General features: G+C 36.6%; 1 protein-coding gene across 4 annotated transcripts; it reads left to right on the forward strand.

Moving 5' to 3' along the window:
• The first annotated feature begins 3,876 nt into the window (after nt 1–3,876).
• rsrc2 (arginine/serine-rich coiled-coil 2) lies at nt 3,877–18,948 on the forward strand. 4 transcript variants are annotated; one of them, XM_082169934.1, is made up of 10 exons: nt 3,877–4,030; nt 4,469–4,571; nt 7,866–7,906; nt 10,971–11,146; nt 11,253–11,405; nt 11,504–11,620; nt 15,438–15,514; nt 15,606–15,862; nt 17,556–17,645; nt 18,204–18,948. In XM_082169934.1, exons 1-10 carry the CDS (start codon nt 4,025–4,027, stop codon nt 18,390–18,392), a joined length of 1,209 nt encoding a protein of 402 aa, XP_082026060.1. In that variant the 5' UTR covers nt 3,877–4,024; the 3' UTR covers nt 18,393–18,948. The 4 variants fall into 4 exon arrangements, with proteins under 4 accessions (XP_082026060.1, XP_082026061.1, XP_082026062.1 ...); XM_082169935.1 differs by lacking the exon at nt 11,504–11,620; XM_082169936.1 differs by lacking the exons at nt 3,877–4,030; nt 4,469–4,571; nt 7,866–7,906 and adding an exon at nt 7,978–8,279 and having other exon boundaries at nt 10,949–11,146.
• Nucleotides 18,949–19,205: the final 257 nt, after the last annotated feature.

Below are 19,205 nucleotides of genomic sequence, written 5' to 3' on the forward strand. Positions count from 1 at the left end.
TTCTCATGAGCAATGGCCTCCAGTTCAGTAATATTCTTAGGTTTGTGTGCTGCAACCGCCGCCTTCGAATCCCACCAGAGATTTTCTATGGGGTTCAAGTCAGGTGACGGTGATGGCCACTGTAGGATCTTCCGGGACTTCTTCTGCAAACACGCCTTGGTGGAATTTGAGGTATCCTTGGGATCATTGTCCTGTTGGAAGGTCCAAAGACACCCAAGCTTCAGCTTCCTCACTGATGGCATGAGGTTTTCTCCTAGGATTTCCTGATACTTCAATGAATCCATCTTGCCTTCCACACACTGCAGGTTTCCAGTGCCAGATGATGCAAATCAGCCCCAGAGCATCACCGAGCACCAATACTTCTGTGGCTAATTTATGTGATTATGAGCACTTTTCTTGTGCTTTTGAGTCAGTAGTGGTGTAGTCTTGGAGTTTTGGCTTGCGTTTATTACGTGCCTTACTGTGCAAGCTGAAATCTCAGTGCCTGTTGCCACCAAGTCTTGCTGCAGGTCTTTTGCAGTCACTCAAGGGTTTTTCTGAACATTCCTTCTCAGAAATTTGATTGCAGCCGTCCAGGTATTGTAACCACTGTTCCTCTAACTTTGAACTTGCGAACTATGCTTCCAACGGTGTCTCTAGGGACATTTAGTGCCTTCGCTTTCTTTTTCTATCCTGTTCCTTGTTTGTGAAGGGCGCTGATATCTTCTCTTAGCTTTTTGGACCATTCTTTTGATTTATCCATTATAGCTCCGAAATTACGATTTACCATGGCAACAGCACCCGACAAAAAGAGGTCCAGACACTTCCTAGTTAATACGCAAGTTTAATTCTTAATCACTGTTATAATTATCAGAGGTGAAAACTGGCAGAACGGTAAATTATTGAACTAATCAAAATTTTCATGGTATCCATGAAAAAAAAAGAATGTGGCAGCAACTAAAAATGAAGTATAAAAACATAATTCAATCAGGTAAAGCTTTAAGCATAAAAGGTTCATGTAGGCTACATGACTTTACAAGCATTTGACATTAAATCAATATAATGTACAGCAGCCTTTTCACATAATTAAATGTTCTCTAATCTAACCTGTGTCATTTCTTAATTAGGCTAATGAAATTAACATTTGACTTCTACTCAGCCAAAAGCAAGAAGGCAGAGGCTCGCAAAATGAGTGGATGAAGAGGTGGCCACAATATTGGAAGAATATTAATATCCAACAGAAAAAAGAATAACGTTGCCTTTGTATTTGTAGGAAATTGAGATTACCAAATAAATTGTGAATAATTTGTTTATTTGACAGCTGTTGTGGTGCTTACGACATATAGGCTAGGCTATATCTCGGATTATCCTTCCATCTGGCATCCTTCCATTCCATATGGTAATCTGTTTCATTTTCGGAAGGAGCGATGATGGGAATATGCGTGTCATCAATGCATCCAACCACATTAGAAATCGTAAAAGAAAATAGGTTACTTTCAGATGTCACAGCAAGATGTTATCAAGTGAACGTCATTTATCAGATTAGCCTAATATGAACCGATTTCTGCACCACTGGCCCACACATGACTTCTTTGATGGGTTGTGCCCAGGAAACAACACAAACATTCTCAGAAAGAATCAAACACTTTGATTTCCGTTCTGCATACAGCGGCCTTACTAATGTGCTCTGCATTCCCGATGTTATATAGAAAAATGTGCAATGAATGTACTGCACTGCAAAAAATATATATGTTTAAGATCCTTTTCTTAAGGGATAGCCTATGATTTTTGTGCTACAGGTAAGCTGAATTTTCTAAACTCTTGTCACATGATTAACACACTTGTAAGCCCGTCACGATTCACACCTAATACTGTGCCTTCATTAATGTTTGTAAATGTTTGACTCAATTATTGTGTTAAAGTCAGGGGTGAATTTTTTTTTAATGATCAGATTTGTTTTGCCATACTGTCTAAACTGTTTGCAGGAAGCACTGTAAAGTCATCATTTAATCAGTGTTATCTGAGCTTCTAAAAGGCGTAGCTAGTATGTGTTAAAACTATTGTGTCAAGACAACATAGCAAGTTTTATCATGGCTGTCAGTGTAGGGCCCTTTTCACAACATTGATGTAGAACCTTGTCATAACATAACAAATTTATAATTTTATGTAATAATAAAGAACCCTTTTTAATAGTCAGGTCTCTCAGACTAGGCATACATTTGTTCTGTTCTGTGTTTTCAGTAATAAAAATAAAAATACTTTTTTTTATTTAAAAATAAAAATAAAATTTTATGTATTAATCTAGAAAATTATTTATAGGGTGGCAAAGGGGTGGCATGAGGTCTAAGAGGGGTGGCAACACCAAAGCAAGCGCCCACGCATCATTTTGGGGGATTTATGGCCTGACATACACAATTGTGTTCACACCTATTGCATTACCACTAAGTAATCATCTATACTGTTTAAAATTAAACAGTATAGATTCTGTATAGATCCCCCCCCCCCCCCCCCCCCCCGCCCCCCTTTTCAATCTAGTTATTAGTTTTTCATTATTGCTATTAACACACAATTCATGAAACAATTCACCATTTTCTCACAACTATAAACACAATCTCAAAACTATACACCAACTTGCACAAACCTCAAACTTCCAGGTCCAAATAAAACAAAACATTCTAGTTAAAAACATTACCTTCTGTCAAAATCAATCTTTGTCCTCAAATGACACAGAAAACTGAACAAACACACAGACTACTCCACTGCCCAGTGAACACTATAGTGGTCAATTCATAACACTTTAACAAAAATCTCTTATTGGGATTCAGGAATTATTTTGCAGCTCAATGTCTATACAGTATACAACCTCAAAATTTGTTGTAAAATATGCACCACAATACAAGTACAGTAATATATATTCAGCATCATCTGCATATTTCATGGCCAAATATCATTACCGTATACAGTACTATAGCAGTTATGGTCTTCTGACACAAGACTATATATCCCTAGACAGTTATTTCTCAGTTCTGCAAAAATACAGTAAGGCTAGTCTACACATAAAAATTGCTGCAAATTAGGCTAACTGACAATTACAAGTTTAAGAGAGTAGCCTACATCATGTGCTAGTTTACTGTGCATAGAATAGTGAAATTTCCCTCATCTAAAGTACTGGTACTGTATACTGTAACTGATGATTATTCAGCTCTCTCTCCAGGATGCAAAAATTCTGATTGTTTTGTCATCAGTTTTGCCACCTAATGTTATACTCATTGTTCAACGTTTTGAGAAACGTGTCTAATGAGTGCAATGCGATTAGATTCTTTACTAAATTTGCTAAAAGTTTCAGTGATCGGGATCTTGTTATTGATTACATTCGTCTGATAAAAAAATAAATAAAAAAAGACCTGTTCGTCATGAAAGTGGAGCGCTCGGTCGGAGAATCAGCTCGACTAACAGTTATACGAAATTAATCTTACACAACGCGATTAGATTTTTCAGAGGACTTCTAAATTAGCTGAGAAAAAGCAGTAATTTTCCGATTCACGAACAAATGGAAAAACAATTAGTAAATGAACTGGGCTGTGCTGTGATCATAAGAGTAATTCGTTAATGAATCTGACTACACTGGGCGCGTTGCGTGCGCGTGAAACCATCATGCAGAGTTTATTAAAATACGTGTTTTATTGCCATTATTTCGCTTAACGCTGGGTTTTTTTTTTTTTTTTTTTGTGTGTTTTTTTTATCTCACCACTTTGTAGCACCGCTGCTGAAAAGCACTACTTAAAACTGCTTACATTTATATTTTCTTTTGTGATAATTCTCGGGTGGAAAAGCTTTTGTGCCACATAATATTTTCATCATCATCAAAAACCTGTAGTTATAATGTCCAGCCGCAAGAGGGCGCTGTGCTTTTGCAGCTTTCTGCGAATATCCGGAGAAGAAGACAGAAACATCCGGGTATTGTTGTTCCACCGCTAAAGAAACGGATGATAGACGGAGCTTTACGAATTATATCGATAACTTCAGCCTTTCTTTATTCGTTATCATGGCGGCAAGTACATTTGTTTGATTCTTGTTTGGGCAAGGTCGTACTCGACAGAAGCTTATAATTAATGAGACAGCGATTGATGGGCTGCATTCTGGACTCGGAAAATGGCGGATTGCATATTCTAAGCTAAATAGAAAAGAATTAATCGCACGGCTCAAAACAATGCTGTGAACTAAAATGGCAACCTACTGTGTCCTAAACTTTAGTGTATTTGAGATGACAGCAAGTAATATCATTTAGTTAGAATCTGCTCTTCAGCACGTAATGCACACAAACATGCGGCGATTAGCTGGATAATTCGACTTACGGTCCTTAGTAACGTTACTCGACAACACTCCAGTGTGAATGTTCATAATCGAGTGTTTGAATGCTTTGTGTATTCTTTACATTTTAAACAAAACAGTATAGCTCGATGTTTATATTGGTGTTGTGTTTTATCAGGCAAATGACGCCGAGTTCGGGTTGGAAACCTGCAAAACATCCCGGAGCTCGAAGCATTGTTCACGGTCCAGATCGCGCTCAGTGGAGCGGAAGCGCAAGTCAGGTAAACCAGACTCACTGATGATGACATGATGGTGCAGTCATTCCCAGTAAAACCCCCATACACTGTAAAAACCTCTAACACACTGTAGAACTTAATTTCATTATTTCTTATCATATTTTTTTTTTCTTTTGTCAAATCAATTTGGGTAATTAATGTGGTTCAGATAACATGCTATTTTGAGTTTCTGTTAATTGAACCAATCTCCATTGTATTAAAATTCCCCCTGGAGTCACTCATTTTATCCCTTAAAGGGGAACTTGGCAACTATTTCAACTTAATTAAAACGTTTAGAAATCATTTGGATGGTTAAATAACCTGTTCTGGTGAAAATTGTGACTTTCCCCGCTCCCCCTTGAGTTCCAACCAACCTTGCAACATGGGGACTAACGTCCCGCTAAGTTGGAAATAGGAAGTCTCATGAGAAGCGAGAACGAGCGAGAAACACAAACTGCTTTACAGCAATTTGACATAAACACACACGCCATATGATACTGTGTATGATGTATTACCCACATCGGTAGACATAGCTCCACACGATAAAGTTGGCCGGCTCCGATAATAACAAATGCACATGAGAAGCGGTAGAGAGGGGGAGGTCGGTGCCGCAAGTGAGTTTTATTGCGACAGGGTTGTGAAATATACTCTCCACAGCTGTAGGGGGAGCTCGTTGAGAAAACATGTGACAACATAAGTGAAAATCAGCGAAGAAATGGCTAGAGTTGCTAAGTTCCCCTTTAAATTAATCTTTGATCACCAAAATTACATATTTAAAAGTTTTTTCCTTAATTGTTCTTCATGCCTTAAAATAGCTTGAATGTAACTCTACACCCCTTTAGTATACGTGGTACTATGAATATGCAAATTAGCCCCGCCTCCACTCACTCACACCTGCTCAAAGATTCACTCGTTGACATGATTGGTTACAAGGTAGTTTGTGACGTCAGAAACTCCAGCGATTTCAAACCGTGTTTTTGAGACTCTTTATATAACTGCAGTTTTAAAGAGAAAATGCTCAGCAATGGTGTTGGCTTATGAATCTACACATGTTTTGTCTTAAAGCATATTAAAAACACCACATAGACATTGGCAAGGTGATATTTAATGCCTACTTGACGGTCTAGGTCAAAAGAGCCCACCCTCATATCTCTATGATGTTCTTGCGTCTGGTTATGGCTTGTTCATGTTGTTAGGATCTTCTAAATGGTTGCTAGGGTGTAGCTAGGCAGTTGCCAGGGTGATACCTTAAGCCAGTTTACAGCCTTTTTTAAAAGAGCCCACCCACATGTCTCTACGACGATCAAATGCTGAGATGCTGTTATTAATTTTGCTGTACGGTTGCTAGGGTGCCCTAAATAGTTGCTAGGGTGCCCCAAGGTGTGGCTATGGAGTTGCTATGTCATTATTTATTGTCTGCTTGCTAGGCAGAGAGGAATGAGCACAACACCTTCTCTATGACCTTCTGACCTGGTAATCTCTCACATTTTCATGCTGATGTCAAAGTGTGAATTTTAGGCATTTTTTTCCTCCAGATCACAGTTTTCTCCTCAATACAGCAGGTTATGCGCAACAATTATTGTAGTCTATAAAACAGGTTGTGTCGCTTTGGGTTCAGATCTTTTGTATGTGCTTCATTAAATATAAAGCTGTTTAACTCTAGATGTCTTCTGCCAAAGATGAGCATAACTGATGTCCATCTCATATGCACATTAATTGATTCTAAAATATATATATTTTTTTTCTTATCACAAACTTTAGGATACCATAATTAAGGAGCAGCATTTGAGATGATAATAGTGATGCAGTGCTTCACAAGTAGTAAATTAGCTGTTATTTCCCCATCAGTCACTGATCTTCACTGTCTATCCTTGACTAAATTCAAGCATTTAAACCAAGGAGTTTATACAGTACCAGTCAAACGTTTGGAAACGTTACTATTTTTAATGTTTTTGAATGAAGTCTCTTATGCTCATCAAGCCTGCAGTTAAAAAAACACAAAAAAACCAGTAATATTATGAAATATTATTACAATTTAAAATAATGGTTCTCTTTTTTAATATACTTTAAAATGTAATTTATTTTTGTGATGCAAAGCTGAATTTTCATCAGCAAGTACTCCAGTCTTTGGTGTCTTATGATCCTTCAGAAATCATTCTAATATGCTGATTTATGATCAATGTTGGAAACAGTTGTGCTGCTTAATATTTTTTTAATAACCTGAGATACTTTTTTCAGGATTATTTGATGAATAAAAAGTTAAAAAGAACTATTTATTTAGAATAGAAATCTTTTGTAACAATATACACTACCATTCAGAAGTTTGGGAACAATAACTATTTTTTTTTTAAAGAAATTAGTACTTTAATTCAACAAGGATGCGTTAAATTGATAAAAGGTGATGGTAACGATTTATATTGTTAGAAATGTTTTTATTTTGAATAAATGCTGTTTTAATGAATAAATGCTGTTAACGTTTTATCAAATCATCATATTAGAATGATTTCTGAAGGATCATAAGACACCAAAGACTGGAGTACTTGCTGATGAAAATTCAGCTTTGCATCACAAAAATAAATTACATTTTAAAATATATTAAAAAAGAGAACCATTATTTTAAATTGTAATAATATTTCATAATATTACTGTTTTTTTTTTTTTTTTTTACTGCAGGCTTGATGAGCATAAGAGACTTCTTTCAAAAACATTAAAAATAGTAACGTTTCCAAACTTTTGACTGGTACTGTATATACTGGTATATAGGTCCTACCTCAATCTTGAAAGATGGCCAGTCATAAAGTAAACTTTTTGGGTGGCCAATGACATTTAAGGGCAGTCCACTGGCTGCACTGTGCCCAAACACATGAATTATGATCAAAATCGCATTGTCTCTCCTTACCTTGTCAAGAATCAAATCCCAGCTTCTGTTAGCCTTGAGTCCATCTAAAAACTGGTTCTTTTTCTTTTCTCATTTATTAAATTATGCAGTGGTAAGAAAATATTTAATAAACAATTAAACAGCCTGCTGTTCAGATACATTACTTTGCCAGTGATGATGACTGTGGGCCTCTTCATCAGATGCATGATGAAAAAGTTAAATTTCACCTTTTATTATTACCAGGTTACTTTTTGCTAAAGGCTTTTATGTTCTATCCCAACTTTGTTTCAATAGGACCTAGGTCGGCACAGGAAAAAAAAAAAAAGTGATGGTCAAACCATTTCATTTAAAAAAGTTACATGTAATTTTAATCCTCCAGTGTCCTTTAAACAATCATTTATTTGTATCGTTTTGTCTTTTAGGAGACAAGAGGCACAGAAGAAGCCACAGCAGAAGCAAAGAGGTAACTAATTTTAGTCCATTGATGTCATGTAGACCTAAATTAAACTGGTCACATCATCATCAGTAGTTTTACAGCTGGCATTTCTAGTCTTAGCCGGTGGTAAGTATGCAGCTTAGACAGTAAGAAATGAAATGCCAGACTGAGAGGAAAAGCACTGATATAATCACAAGTGCATGTAATATTAAATAATATTAATGTTGATAACAGATGGAGAGAAATGTCTGTTTGGGAGCTTTTTTAACGTCCTGTATTTTAGATCATATGATAACATTTGTACAATAAATTACACTCAGCGTGCTAATGCACGAAGAGACACTCTGAACAGAAGACGCTGCTGACAGATAGCAAAATTATATGCCTACTACCTGGACAGGTAACTATCAGTCATTTAAACTTATTTGCCTATAAATAGATCTCTTTTTGTCTCACAACCCCTTTTTTTTTGTAGATGCCAGCTCAGAATTGCAATGGAAAAAAATGAGTGGTCATTTCCCATTTGAATGCTTGCAGATTTGCAAAATGTTATAATCCGTTTTAAAACCACTGAAAAAAATATTTTTTTTTAAAGATGAATTTGGTCATAATTGGCTTTTTACGCTGTACACGGTGATCGTGAGTTCACTTTCAATGGGAGAGCAGGGCAGGAGGTAGAACAGGCTCGTTCACAGGAATCATGCCACTTTGTTGTGTACAACCGCAGCCGCTGAGATTTATTCCTATTATATTTAATATTTAGTTAACCTATTCTGCCCTACAAAGCCTAAACACAGTGATTACACATTTTTTTAAATGTGAAAACTGCAGTATTTTATTTTTGAGTCTTATTCATATTTTGATTAGGCTTTTATTTTTTAGTTGCATGCAAGTAATTTCATGTTCATGTGCTTTTGTCATTTTATTATTATTATTTTTTGTTGTTTTTAAATATTGCTCTTTAGTAATTTATTTTACTTTCCGTTTTAGTTATTTATTTCCAGTTAATAATTTTAGTTCTACAACATAAACATATTTTAGTATATTGTTGTAAGTTTCAACTAATATTTAGATTTTATTTTAGATTTTTCAATGAACAGAAATATTTTTGGTTACATTTGGTAATGTAGTTAGTTACATTGTACTTACTCAAATAAGAACAGAGTAATATTAACTACATGTACTTTAGAGTTACTGTTTGGTTTAGGTTTATTTACTTGTAATTATGCATAATTTATATTAAATTACATGTAGTAACTACATCACTTTAAAATAAAGTTTTACCATATTTTATAATAATAACCCTGCTGCAGTAAATATAAGATCCACTCTAACACACACTTTAAAGCCGTTTTTGTTCCTTTGTTTTGCCTTTGTATGGCTGTATTATCTTTGCATTTCTCAAATGAACACCCACACATTTTATGGATAATTAAATGCCATTACACCTAAAATTAATAAATACTCTTTTTATTAGCTCTCACTTGCGTGCAACACAATGCGATGTTTAAACGTGTAAACATGTCAGAATAGGATTTTTTGGTTTACTTGCACGAGTGGGCATCATTAATTATTACCATTTATTACTTCCGTGTTTTACATTGCTTATATGTATGGCAGTGCCTGTACACATAAGAGATGGCAAGATTGCAAGAAAAGTTTTTCTCGTGTCATGTAAAATGCCCTTTAAAGTCAACATGAAACGGCATTCCCGACCCAATTTACTTTATCTTGAATTGACTCAGTGGACTACTTGCACAACCACTTGCACTTTCTACTTATTGCTACTCTGGAGTTTCCAGTAACAGCGTTCAGTGCGCCTACATAGACAGTTACTCATGACAACGCAGATTATTACTAAGTTTTTTGGCTGACAATTGATTAAAATGATGAATCATGATTTCTGCTTTAACATGAATTATCTTGAACCATCTGAAATGTTCCTATAAATGTTTTTTTTTTTCAATTCAGAATAACAAATAAATATATTTCCCCCACTAACCTGCAGCAGTCCAGTGCTCGTCTTCTCATTAACAGCGTTTTAAATGCAAATAAATGTAACAATATTTGATATTTAATTCATCTTAAACGGTAATGCATTGACAGCGCTGCTACTTTGAATAAAAATGAAGAATTCTGGCTTAAACGTAAAAATACAGTGAAATGATTCACAATTAAAAATGACACAGAATAGTGATTAAAATATTTAATAAAAATAAATGTTTGTACTGATCGTATTCATCAGGTCTCACACACTTCAGCATCGCAGTCACTAGTTTAGACGAGCTTTGACAACCTGTGGTGGAAAATCCTGCTTGTTTAACAGCCTTTTCTCAGATCAGCTTGGGTTGGATTAAAACTTTACACTGTAATCATCAGAATATCTCTTCTTCTGTCCTTGAAAATGTCCATATTTTTCAATCTTCTTGCTGACACTCATTTTAGGTAGCGTTTAGTCAACTAGGTGACACAGCAAATTGAAAAATATACATAACCAGAATTAAATGAGTCGTACTCTTTCAAAACGGAAATGCGTCACGAAGCTCAGTGCAAGTAGTCCATTGAGATCAAATCTGAGCTTGTAATCAGAATTGTGGGGATATAAATGTAAAATTAGGCCATATTTTGAGACTCTCCCTGCTGGGATCCAAGACAGTGGCTAGCACAAATTCACTCAACAAATCCCAAAGCTATAATGTAGCATAAGACCAGGAACATGCAAGTAAATGGGGTTTATTTTGATTTCATGTTGACTTTGCGTAAGAGAAAAACGAGAGAAGAAAATGCCAGTTCAAATGAATGAAATCTGTAGAATTCTCACAAATTGAAGATGTTGCGATCTGGTAGACAAAGATCTCCCGTGCTTTTTTTGGTTCTGAACTAGGTGTAAATGTGCTGGTTAAGTGCACTCATTTGTGTTAAATGTAACTGTACATGCTGCACTCGGATGGTGGTGGACAAGCTTTTTAAATAATAATTTAAATAGTGTTTTTCTTGTCAGAATTATTTTGGCAAGTTTGTTGTTAAATCAACTTACTAACTCTCTTTATTGCACTATTTTCCTGAAAGAGACCAATTCTTCTTAAAACAGGCACGGAAGAAAGACTCTGAGAAAGCTCTGAAATGTCAGAGTGGATCAGAGGAGCAGATGGAGATGTCAGATAAAGGCCGAGACAGGCTGTCTGAAGAAGTGGAGGAACGACATCGCAGAAAAGACAAGAAGTCCTCCAGACCGAGAAGCCTATCGAGATCACGTTCCAAGGAAAGGTATTTTCATTTGACGTTTGTCATTTCGATTTGATTTCATTCATGCAAAACGTGTCAGTGTGTGAAGGCTTAGTGTGCTTAGATGTGAATTAATGTTTTCCCGAAGACGACATCACGGTCGAAACTGGGACAAAAGAAGATCTCGCTCACGCAGCGGTGAACGGCGATCGAGGAGTCGTGAGAAAAAGAGACGGGCCAGGTCTCGCTCAAACTCCAGAAGCAAACACAGACATCACAGCAGGAGCCGTAGCAAGAGCAGGTGGACAAAGATTTTGTGTTTGGGATCTTTTCTGTGAGTGAAACTGAATGAAAATGCTGATTTGTGCTTAAACCGTGAGATGGTCCGATTTTATCTAGGGAGAAGAAGAAGAGGACAGAGAAAGCGCGGAGAAAAAGTCGCAGTCGGTCAGTTAGCCCTGTGACCTTCAGGGGTAGAAACACAGCCATGGATGCTCAGGAAGCATTGGCTAGAAGGTAGAGTGACATCTGTTGCCTGGAAGCACAAAATAAACTATTTGGATTTTATACACAGTATATAGCAGAAGTGAGTACGCACAATATTATACTTAATATTACTTCAAATCACCAAGAAATCAAAAGCTTAATCAAATAAGCAAAATAATTTCCCCTCCCTCTTGCATTGACTTCTCTTCAATGATGATGTGTTTACTGGTGAGAGGGCGGGGCAACCTGTCACTCACATGAGATCGACCAATAGCAAACCACAACTATCCAATCAATTCCCAATAGACAAAATCAAGTCCCGTCCTACTTTTTTTCTTCTTGCCCGAGAAGCCGTTTCACTCGATATACGTCACAATAGGGAAGACTGTCACATCTTCTTTTTCATGTCGACTTGTATCACCTTACAGTAATTGCATTACTTTTAAGTTGAACATGTCCTCTTTTTTTTTTTTTTTGTTGAGTTTGTACCTTGTGGCCTGTAGTTTCAAGGTGTTTGTTTTCGATTGTTCATACGAGGAAATACTTTATTTGTCAAATTATAATTAAAGCGGGTTTACTCTCTTTTGTTGTATACTGTGTATGTGTAGATATACTCCCAGTAAAGGTTATAACTGTTTCATTAGAAATATTGTCAAAATCGGTTGAATTTCTACTCTACCTAACAGGTCGGATTCACGAAACATTCTTAATAATACAATTCTTAACTGCCAATTTCTTCTTTTCCAACTTAAGAAAAAAAGATATTTTGTTTTTCCAAAAACCTTTCCTAAGAATGTTCTTTTTTCTTAAGATTGTTCTTAAAGATAAAATTCAAGTATTCGTATTCCTGAAAAGAATGTTCTCAAAAATCATCATAAATAACTTCTCAAACTTAGGATAACTTCCAACCTGTCTTAAATACCCAAATGTAAGATGTTTAATGAATTTATTGGGTTGTTTCAAATATTAAGCATTACAACACAACAGAACACTAGCTAAATATAATGCGTACTAGTACCGTGAATGTGGACGAGCACTCAGTCTGAAATGACACCGATTGATGACTTGCGCGTATATGATGCACGTACTCAAGCTAGAACTAGCGAGACATCACAGGTACAGGACGCATTCACAATAGAGAAAGCTCAAGAAAGACGGAGCGCAAATTAATGGCAAAGACCGCTGTGTCTTGAGAGGTTCTATTCTTAAGTCAAAAACTACCTTGTAACCAATCACGTCGACGTGCGGGCGAGCTTTAGCATGTCTGTTGATATTTTTCTGTTGATATGAAAAATCAGGTGCTTTTAGCAAGATAGCGTGTGAATGATGTATAATGTATATTACGATGTTATAATGAATATGCCTTTCTCCACTGACGTACTAAGTTTCCAATTTCTAAGGATGCTGATTTTGGCAGACTGTGATGGCGATTGGGAACATGGTTTGTGTAATATTATTAGCTGTTTGATAAAATAGTCAAGCAAAAGGCTAGTCATATTAATTAGTCATGTGTCCGACTAAGAGCGATACCATTGTGCAGCGTTTACCTTAGTAAAGTTGAATGTGAATCTCCGAGTTGGTGTGAGTGAGTGGAGGCGGGGCTAATTTGCATATTCATAGATCCACGTAAATGAAGCAAGGGTAGAGTTACATTCAAGCTATTTTAAGGCATGAAGACTTTTTTCACAGGAACTAATGTTAAATGTGTCATTTTGGTGATCAAAGATGAGTTTTAAGGGATACAATTATTGACTACAGGGGGACTTTAAAATAACGATCTTAACTTTATTAAAATTTAAGTTTAAAGATTAACTCTCGTCAAGCCAGTCGCGATGAAAATAGTCTACGCTTATATCTACTGTAATCTGCAGGCAGTGCAAAAAGACGGGCTTTGAGGTGTTTTTCATTCAGCGAGTCTTCAGCAATTAAACCAAATAACAAATCATTCAAAATAGCTTATCAATCAAATACCACCTTTCATTTTCTTCTCAAGTAAAAAAAAAAATAATAATTAAGATGTTCTTAATAAAATGTTTGAGAACTTCTTAAGAATTTTTTAGGAACATTCTTACAAACTTTTTTTTAAAGAATTTTCTTCTTTCTTAAGAAGGTTTTCGTGAATCCGGCCCCAGTTTATTAAAACAACATTTAAGCAACTTACTGTCTCAACAACACCTCACAAACCTGTAGTCTCTGCATACTAATGTGAACACTGCTAAATGCTTTGACATTTGTTGAAGTAGAGATGAATTAAGAAACTGTTCTGAGAGGGTTTTAACATGCACAATAATCAGGCTTTCACACTGGCAGTTTAGTCTGATAAAGAGCACGGTTTGCATGACAGATTACTTGTGTTGAATGCTGATGTGCGGATCAGCAGGCAGACTTGCTATTTTTCCATCCAAAGGTGTGAATTTAACTTATGCGCAAAATAGGCATATCACACAAAACGTTTGCCAATAAAGCACCATTTCTGTCCTGTTTGTTCAAGAGAACAAAACTCACTTCCTGGGAAGTTGGTGCAAGATATCTGTAATAAAAATGGAAGCTGCTGCTTTCGGGGGAAGCAACTGTGGCTCTTTTTTTCATGCATCATAAATCACTTGAGCCTCAAAACACAGATGCAGCACAGTAAACTGATTTCATATTGACTTGCGTTCGGATGCCTGGCGTTTGAAAACAATCCTGAGAGACACTTTCTGATGACAGACTTTGGCTCTGGCATTTCCGAATGATCTAACCAACATTTGAGAAGCTGTGCAATGAAACTGATCTGCTGGTTATTCCAGTTTTCCAATCACGTCCTCTTTTTTATTCAGTAAATGTGTTTCCATTTGTTTCGTCTTAATTGGATAAAATTATCCGCCTCAATTGAGTGCATGTGCATTTTTAGAATTTATGCACATCTTGGCATTTCCATCCAGCGTTTTTAATGAATTGCTCACAATCAGCTGTATGCTCAAAAAAAAGACTGCGAACAGCATAAAGCCACCTTCCCCCAGACACCTGGGACCGGTTTCACAAAGATAGACTTTGACTATGGCTTAGATATAGTAGATGGTCAGACTTCAGATAGACATCAAAATCAGACCGTTGCACAAAGCACTTATAGACTGTGACTATCTTAAGTAGGACTACACTGCAATGCATTCTGGGTAACATAAGACACTTTTCAAAACAAAAAACATGGCGGATCGAGTAAGCACATTCAACCGCTCAGTGCAGTTTACCCCAGCAGAAAATATGTGTTTGTTGGAGGAGTATAACAGTTACAAGGACATTTTACTTGGGAAATTTTGCGGAGAATGTAGTAACAAGAAGAAATGTTTAAATTATGAGCCATTTTCCCCTTTTCTTTCGTTTGTAATGTAACTGATTGTTACTGCTGGTTGCCAAGGTAACAGAGTCTTAGACCTAAGTTGGCCTGGGGTTAAGGTGTCTAATTTTTTTGGTCTAAATTAAGTAAGTCTTTATTTTTGTGAAAGTCTAACTTGCATTAGACTAGTCTATGAGCACATTTTTTACTTTTCTAACACTATTGACAAATGGCTTTGTGAAACCGGCCCCTGGTGAATTACGTCTTGGGTCTGTTATTGCGCATAATGGAACCAAAAAACAAAAAAAACGCACGCCATGCCCGTTTGTAATGCAAAATGAATGGAAACGCACCACTGTTCTACAGAATCCAATGGGTCTGAAAGCAGACCAACTGTGCCGGGAATAATCACGCTCTGATTCGGACCGCAGCAGACGTGCCCAGTGTGAAAACCACCTCTAGCTGATTAGTGACGTATTAACTGCTCTCTAGTCTTCATGTTCAGTAAACACATTCACTTCACACTCTTAGGTTGGAGAGAGCAAAGAAGCTTCAAGAACAGAAAGAAAAAGAGTTGTTGGAAAAACGGCAACAAGAGCAAGCAGCAGGCAAGTACCTGCCACAAGTCATAGCTATTGGTGGAATGGCTTCACATCTGACCCACTCCATCTGATGTTCTGTTGGTTGTTTCTCCACCAGCGGCTGCTCCACTGTTGTGTGATCCGGTCACCACTGCTCCCAGTCCAGCGCTGAACGTCGCAGCTCTGCTGGCCTCGGGCACACAGGTCACTCCCCAGATCGCAATGGCAGCTCAGATGGCAGCGCTTCAGGCCAAGACACTGGCAGAGACCGGCATTGCCGTGCCGAGCTACTACAATCCCTCAGCGGTCAACCCAATGAAGTTTGCCGAGCAGGAAAAGAAGAGGAAAAAGTTGTGGCAGGGGAAGAAAGAAGGGGTGAGGACAAGAGTTGCTCTTATGTGAGGGATAATGTACATCCAGACGGTTGTTATCGCAGAATAAACCCCGACAGGGTTATCAGGGTCTTGCATCGGTTTATTCTGCGATAACAACCGGCTGGATGTACTTTATCCCGCTTATTACACGGCTACTTGCCACATAAATAAATAATTAGATGTGAAATATTGATCCGAGTCGAAATATTTTATTAGCTCTTTAAACGCAAATCTTCCGCAGAGAGAGCAATTGCTAGTGCGGAAAGTTCAAACTAAACGGACATTTAAGGGATACGGTACAGTCATAACACTTATTACATGGCATTTCACCACATAAATAATTATGGGGATAAAAGATATTGATTTGAGATGAAACTATTTTAAAATCGTACCTGTTTGTTGTCCTATAATTCATTACAGTGTACAAGACAATCGTTGCAAAATGACAGCAGCTGTATTTGTATGAAACGAGAGCAAGTCCGCGATACCCGGATGACATAATTAAATAACTGTACACAAAATATTGATTTGAGTTTTAATATTTTATTAGCTCACCAAACACAAAACTTCCACAGGGAAAAAACATTCCTAGCAAGTGTAAAGCGCCGACTTTAGATGGATCAGAATCAAGTTTTCCACAGAGCCATGTAATAAATAGATTTTAACATAGCTATATTTATATCAATTTATATTGGCAAGTTATATTGTGGTATCAGTTAAATTGTTTGAATGGGTCGTTAATTGGTCGTTTTTGTAAGTGCACATAAATATAAATCACTTTAAATCTTAAATGGAATTTGACCATTATGTAAGGCTAGGTCATTTACCACAGGCTCATTTTGTTCCAAACCCATAAGACTTTTATTAATTTTCACAACACAAATGAAGATATTTTTAATTAAATCTGAGATTTTTGTCCCTCCCTTGAAAGTCTGTTCACTCAAAAAGAGATGGTAAAGTCTTCTGAATTGCTTTATATCTTGAACCGATTTAATTTAAGCTTTTATTAACATTTGTTTAGCATCATCTTTAAACTGCAGAACTGTTCAATTGAATTCAAAATTAGCTAAGCATTGTCTTTTTTGGACTGCACTAGTGTTACTAAAAACATGCGAATACAATACAGTTAAGAACACGATATACATTTATACACCATTTGGTAACATTAGAACAAATTATTTGAACAGTTTTAGTATTAGCATTTATTTCAAATAGAAATGTGTATTTGTCAAAATAAATATTTGGATCAGTTTATTGTATACTTGAATAAAAGTGCACATTTCTTTCAAAATCAAACACTCTTTTAAATAAATCATGCTTTACTTGGACTCTACGCAAGCTTGTCATGTCTAAAGGCCTGTTTTATCTATATGATCATTGGTCAATCTCTTAAATGGGCACAACTAACAACCAACAATTGAACCAGAGATAGTCATGACGTTTGATAGTAAAAGCAGCCTAACAGGAAGAAGTGCTCCTCTGGAGAGACGTCATGTAGTTTAACATTCATAATCTTGTCTCATAACTATAGCCTTTATGAATGGCAGTATTTAGGAGACGATTAAGAAAGCTGAATTTTGAAAATACAATTTTGAACTTGATAAATTATTTTCATTATGTAAATGTTTAGTGGTTGTAATGTTTATGTAAATGTTTAAGCATTTTTCCAGTATTAATATATGTTTATGTTGCAGGACAAGTCACAGACAGCTGAGCTTTGGGAGAAGCTGAATTTTGGCAATAAAGACCAAAATGTGAAATTTCGCAAGCTTATGGGAATTAAAGTAAGTGCTAAATATTACATTATCTATTTAAAATGTTCTTAATGTGTCAAATGGAGAAATCTCATTATTTAAAGGGGGTCCTATTATACTTTTTTTTACATGTTCAACTTTCTTTAGTCTGTAATGTTGTTGTTTTAGCACTCTTTATACTCTCTCTTTGCATGGATATCTGACGCAAAACGTCTATGAGGAGCACGAGGGCTTTTCAGTGCATTCATGACTATTTTCATATTCATAAGAATATTCGTATTCACTTCTCCCGCACATCGCACCAGAACCGCTTTCGGATTCTTGGATAAGAACCGATTCTTGGTTCCCAACCCTAGTCACAATATTCCTCATTTGAATAATTCCTGCCCAAGGCAAACATAGAATAAAGGGACAAGGCCCGATTGAGTGAGTAGTGTGTTGACACAGGTGGCTGTGGTAAGAGGCGGGACATTTCCCCAAACTCGCTCGAAGCACTTCTAGCCCAAAAACTAAATCAAGACTTAGAAAAAGGTCATAATAAGTCCTCTTTAATATAGAAATGTTCTGATTGATTTTGTTTCCCCATAGGGTGAAGAGGAAGGCACTTCATCAGGAGCTACTAACGAAGAAGGTCTTAAAACCTTGCAGCAGCAGGAAGAGATGTTTCGCAACCTGGACGTCCAGTACGAGATGGCCCGCTCACAGACGCACACGCAGAGGGGAATGGGCCTTGGTTTCTCCTCCTCTTTTTCATCAAGGGGCATGGATGCTGTCTGAACATTCTGTACTTGTGCTTCACGTCTCTGTAAATTCTGGCCGATGTTGCCCCTGTAAAGCTGGTTTGTACGTGCTTGTAGAGAATGCTGGTGCATTAGCTTGCATGTATAATTCATCAGATCTGTCGTTTTATTCATTTTGCAAAATTCACATGTAAATACAGTTGATTGCACAAACATATATTGTTGCTTGGTCTCTGACAAGTGTTTTAATATTGTAAAGCTTCCATTTAGATTTTGGGTGGGGAATGTGATTGTATATTTCACTGTGTTTGTATTGAAACTCCCTGAATCTAGCAATTCCTGAAATATCAACGACCAACGGGTGTGAGTCCATTTCTGCCTTGGGTACTAGGGGCGATGCTATATTGTTAATGCTTCATTGCTTTTAATAAAATGGTTACTACATAAATATATTAAGGGCACAAATGAACATGGCAGACATTTCATTGGTTTCGGTTGGGAAACAAAAAACCAGACCAATACATTTCACACTGGAAACAATAAAACAATTTATCATGTAAAATACTTCTCATCATAAATGAAGATCAAACATTTTTGATATTTGGCTTGTTCTTATTACACTAAGAGAAACTGAGATTGGAACAGCTGAAATCCCCACTTTTAACATTGCATTTGTGCGATCTTAGATTGTGATTCTTAATAGGCAAGTTAAACCTAACTAGCTTAACCAAATAATTAGAAAAAGCTGCTGTGTGTGTTACAGCTGAAGGTCAGCATCACACCATATTTGCACTTGTTTAGTATGGTCATTAGGGGAGTGCCTGAATAAAAGTTTCCTAATTTTTACCTT

Source organism: Leuciscus leuciscus, assembly GCF_965113295.1.
Source record: "Leuciscus leuciscus genome assembly, chromosome: 5".
Lineage (NCBI taxonomy): Eukaryota > Metazoa > Chordata > Actinopteri > Cypriniformes > Leuciscidae > Leuciscus > Leuciscus leuciscus.

Bases quoted from the DNA above. Each gene is read 5' to 3' on its own strand.
- rsrc2 (XM_082169934.1), top strand. The intron at 15,515-15,605 runs GCAAGTACCTGC...TTTCTCCACCAG, and splicing joins GCAACAAGAGCAAGCAGCAG to CGGCTGCTCCACTGTTGTGT. The intron at 17,646-18,203 runs GTAAGTGCTAAA...GTTTCCCCATAG, and splicing joins GCAAGCTTATGGGAATTAAA to GGTGAAGAGGAAGGCACTTC.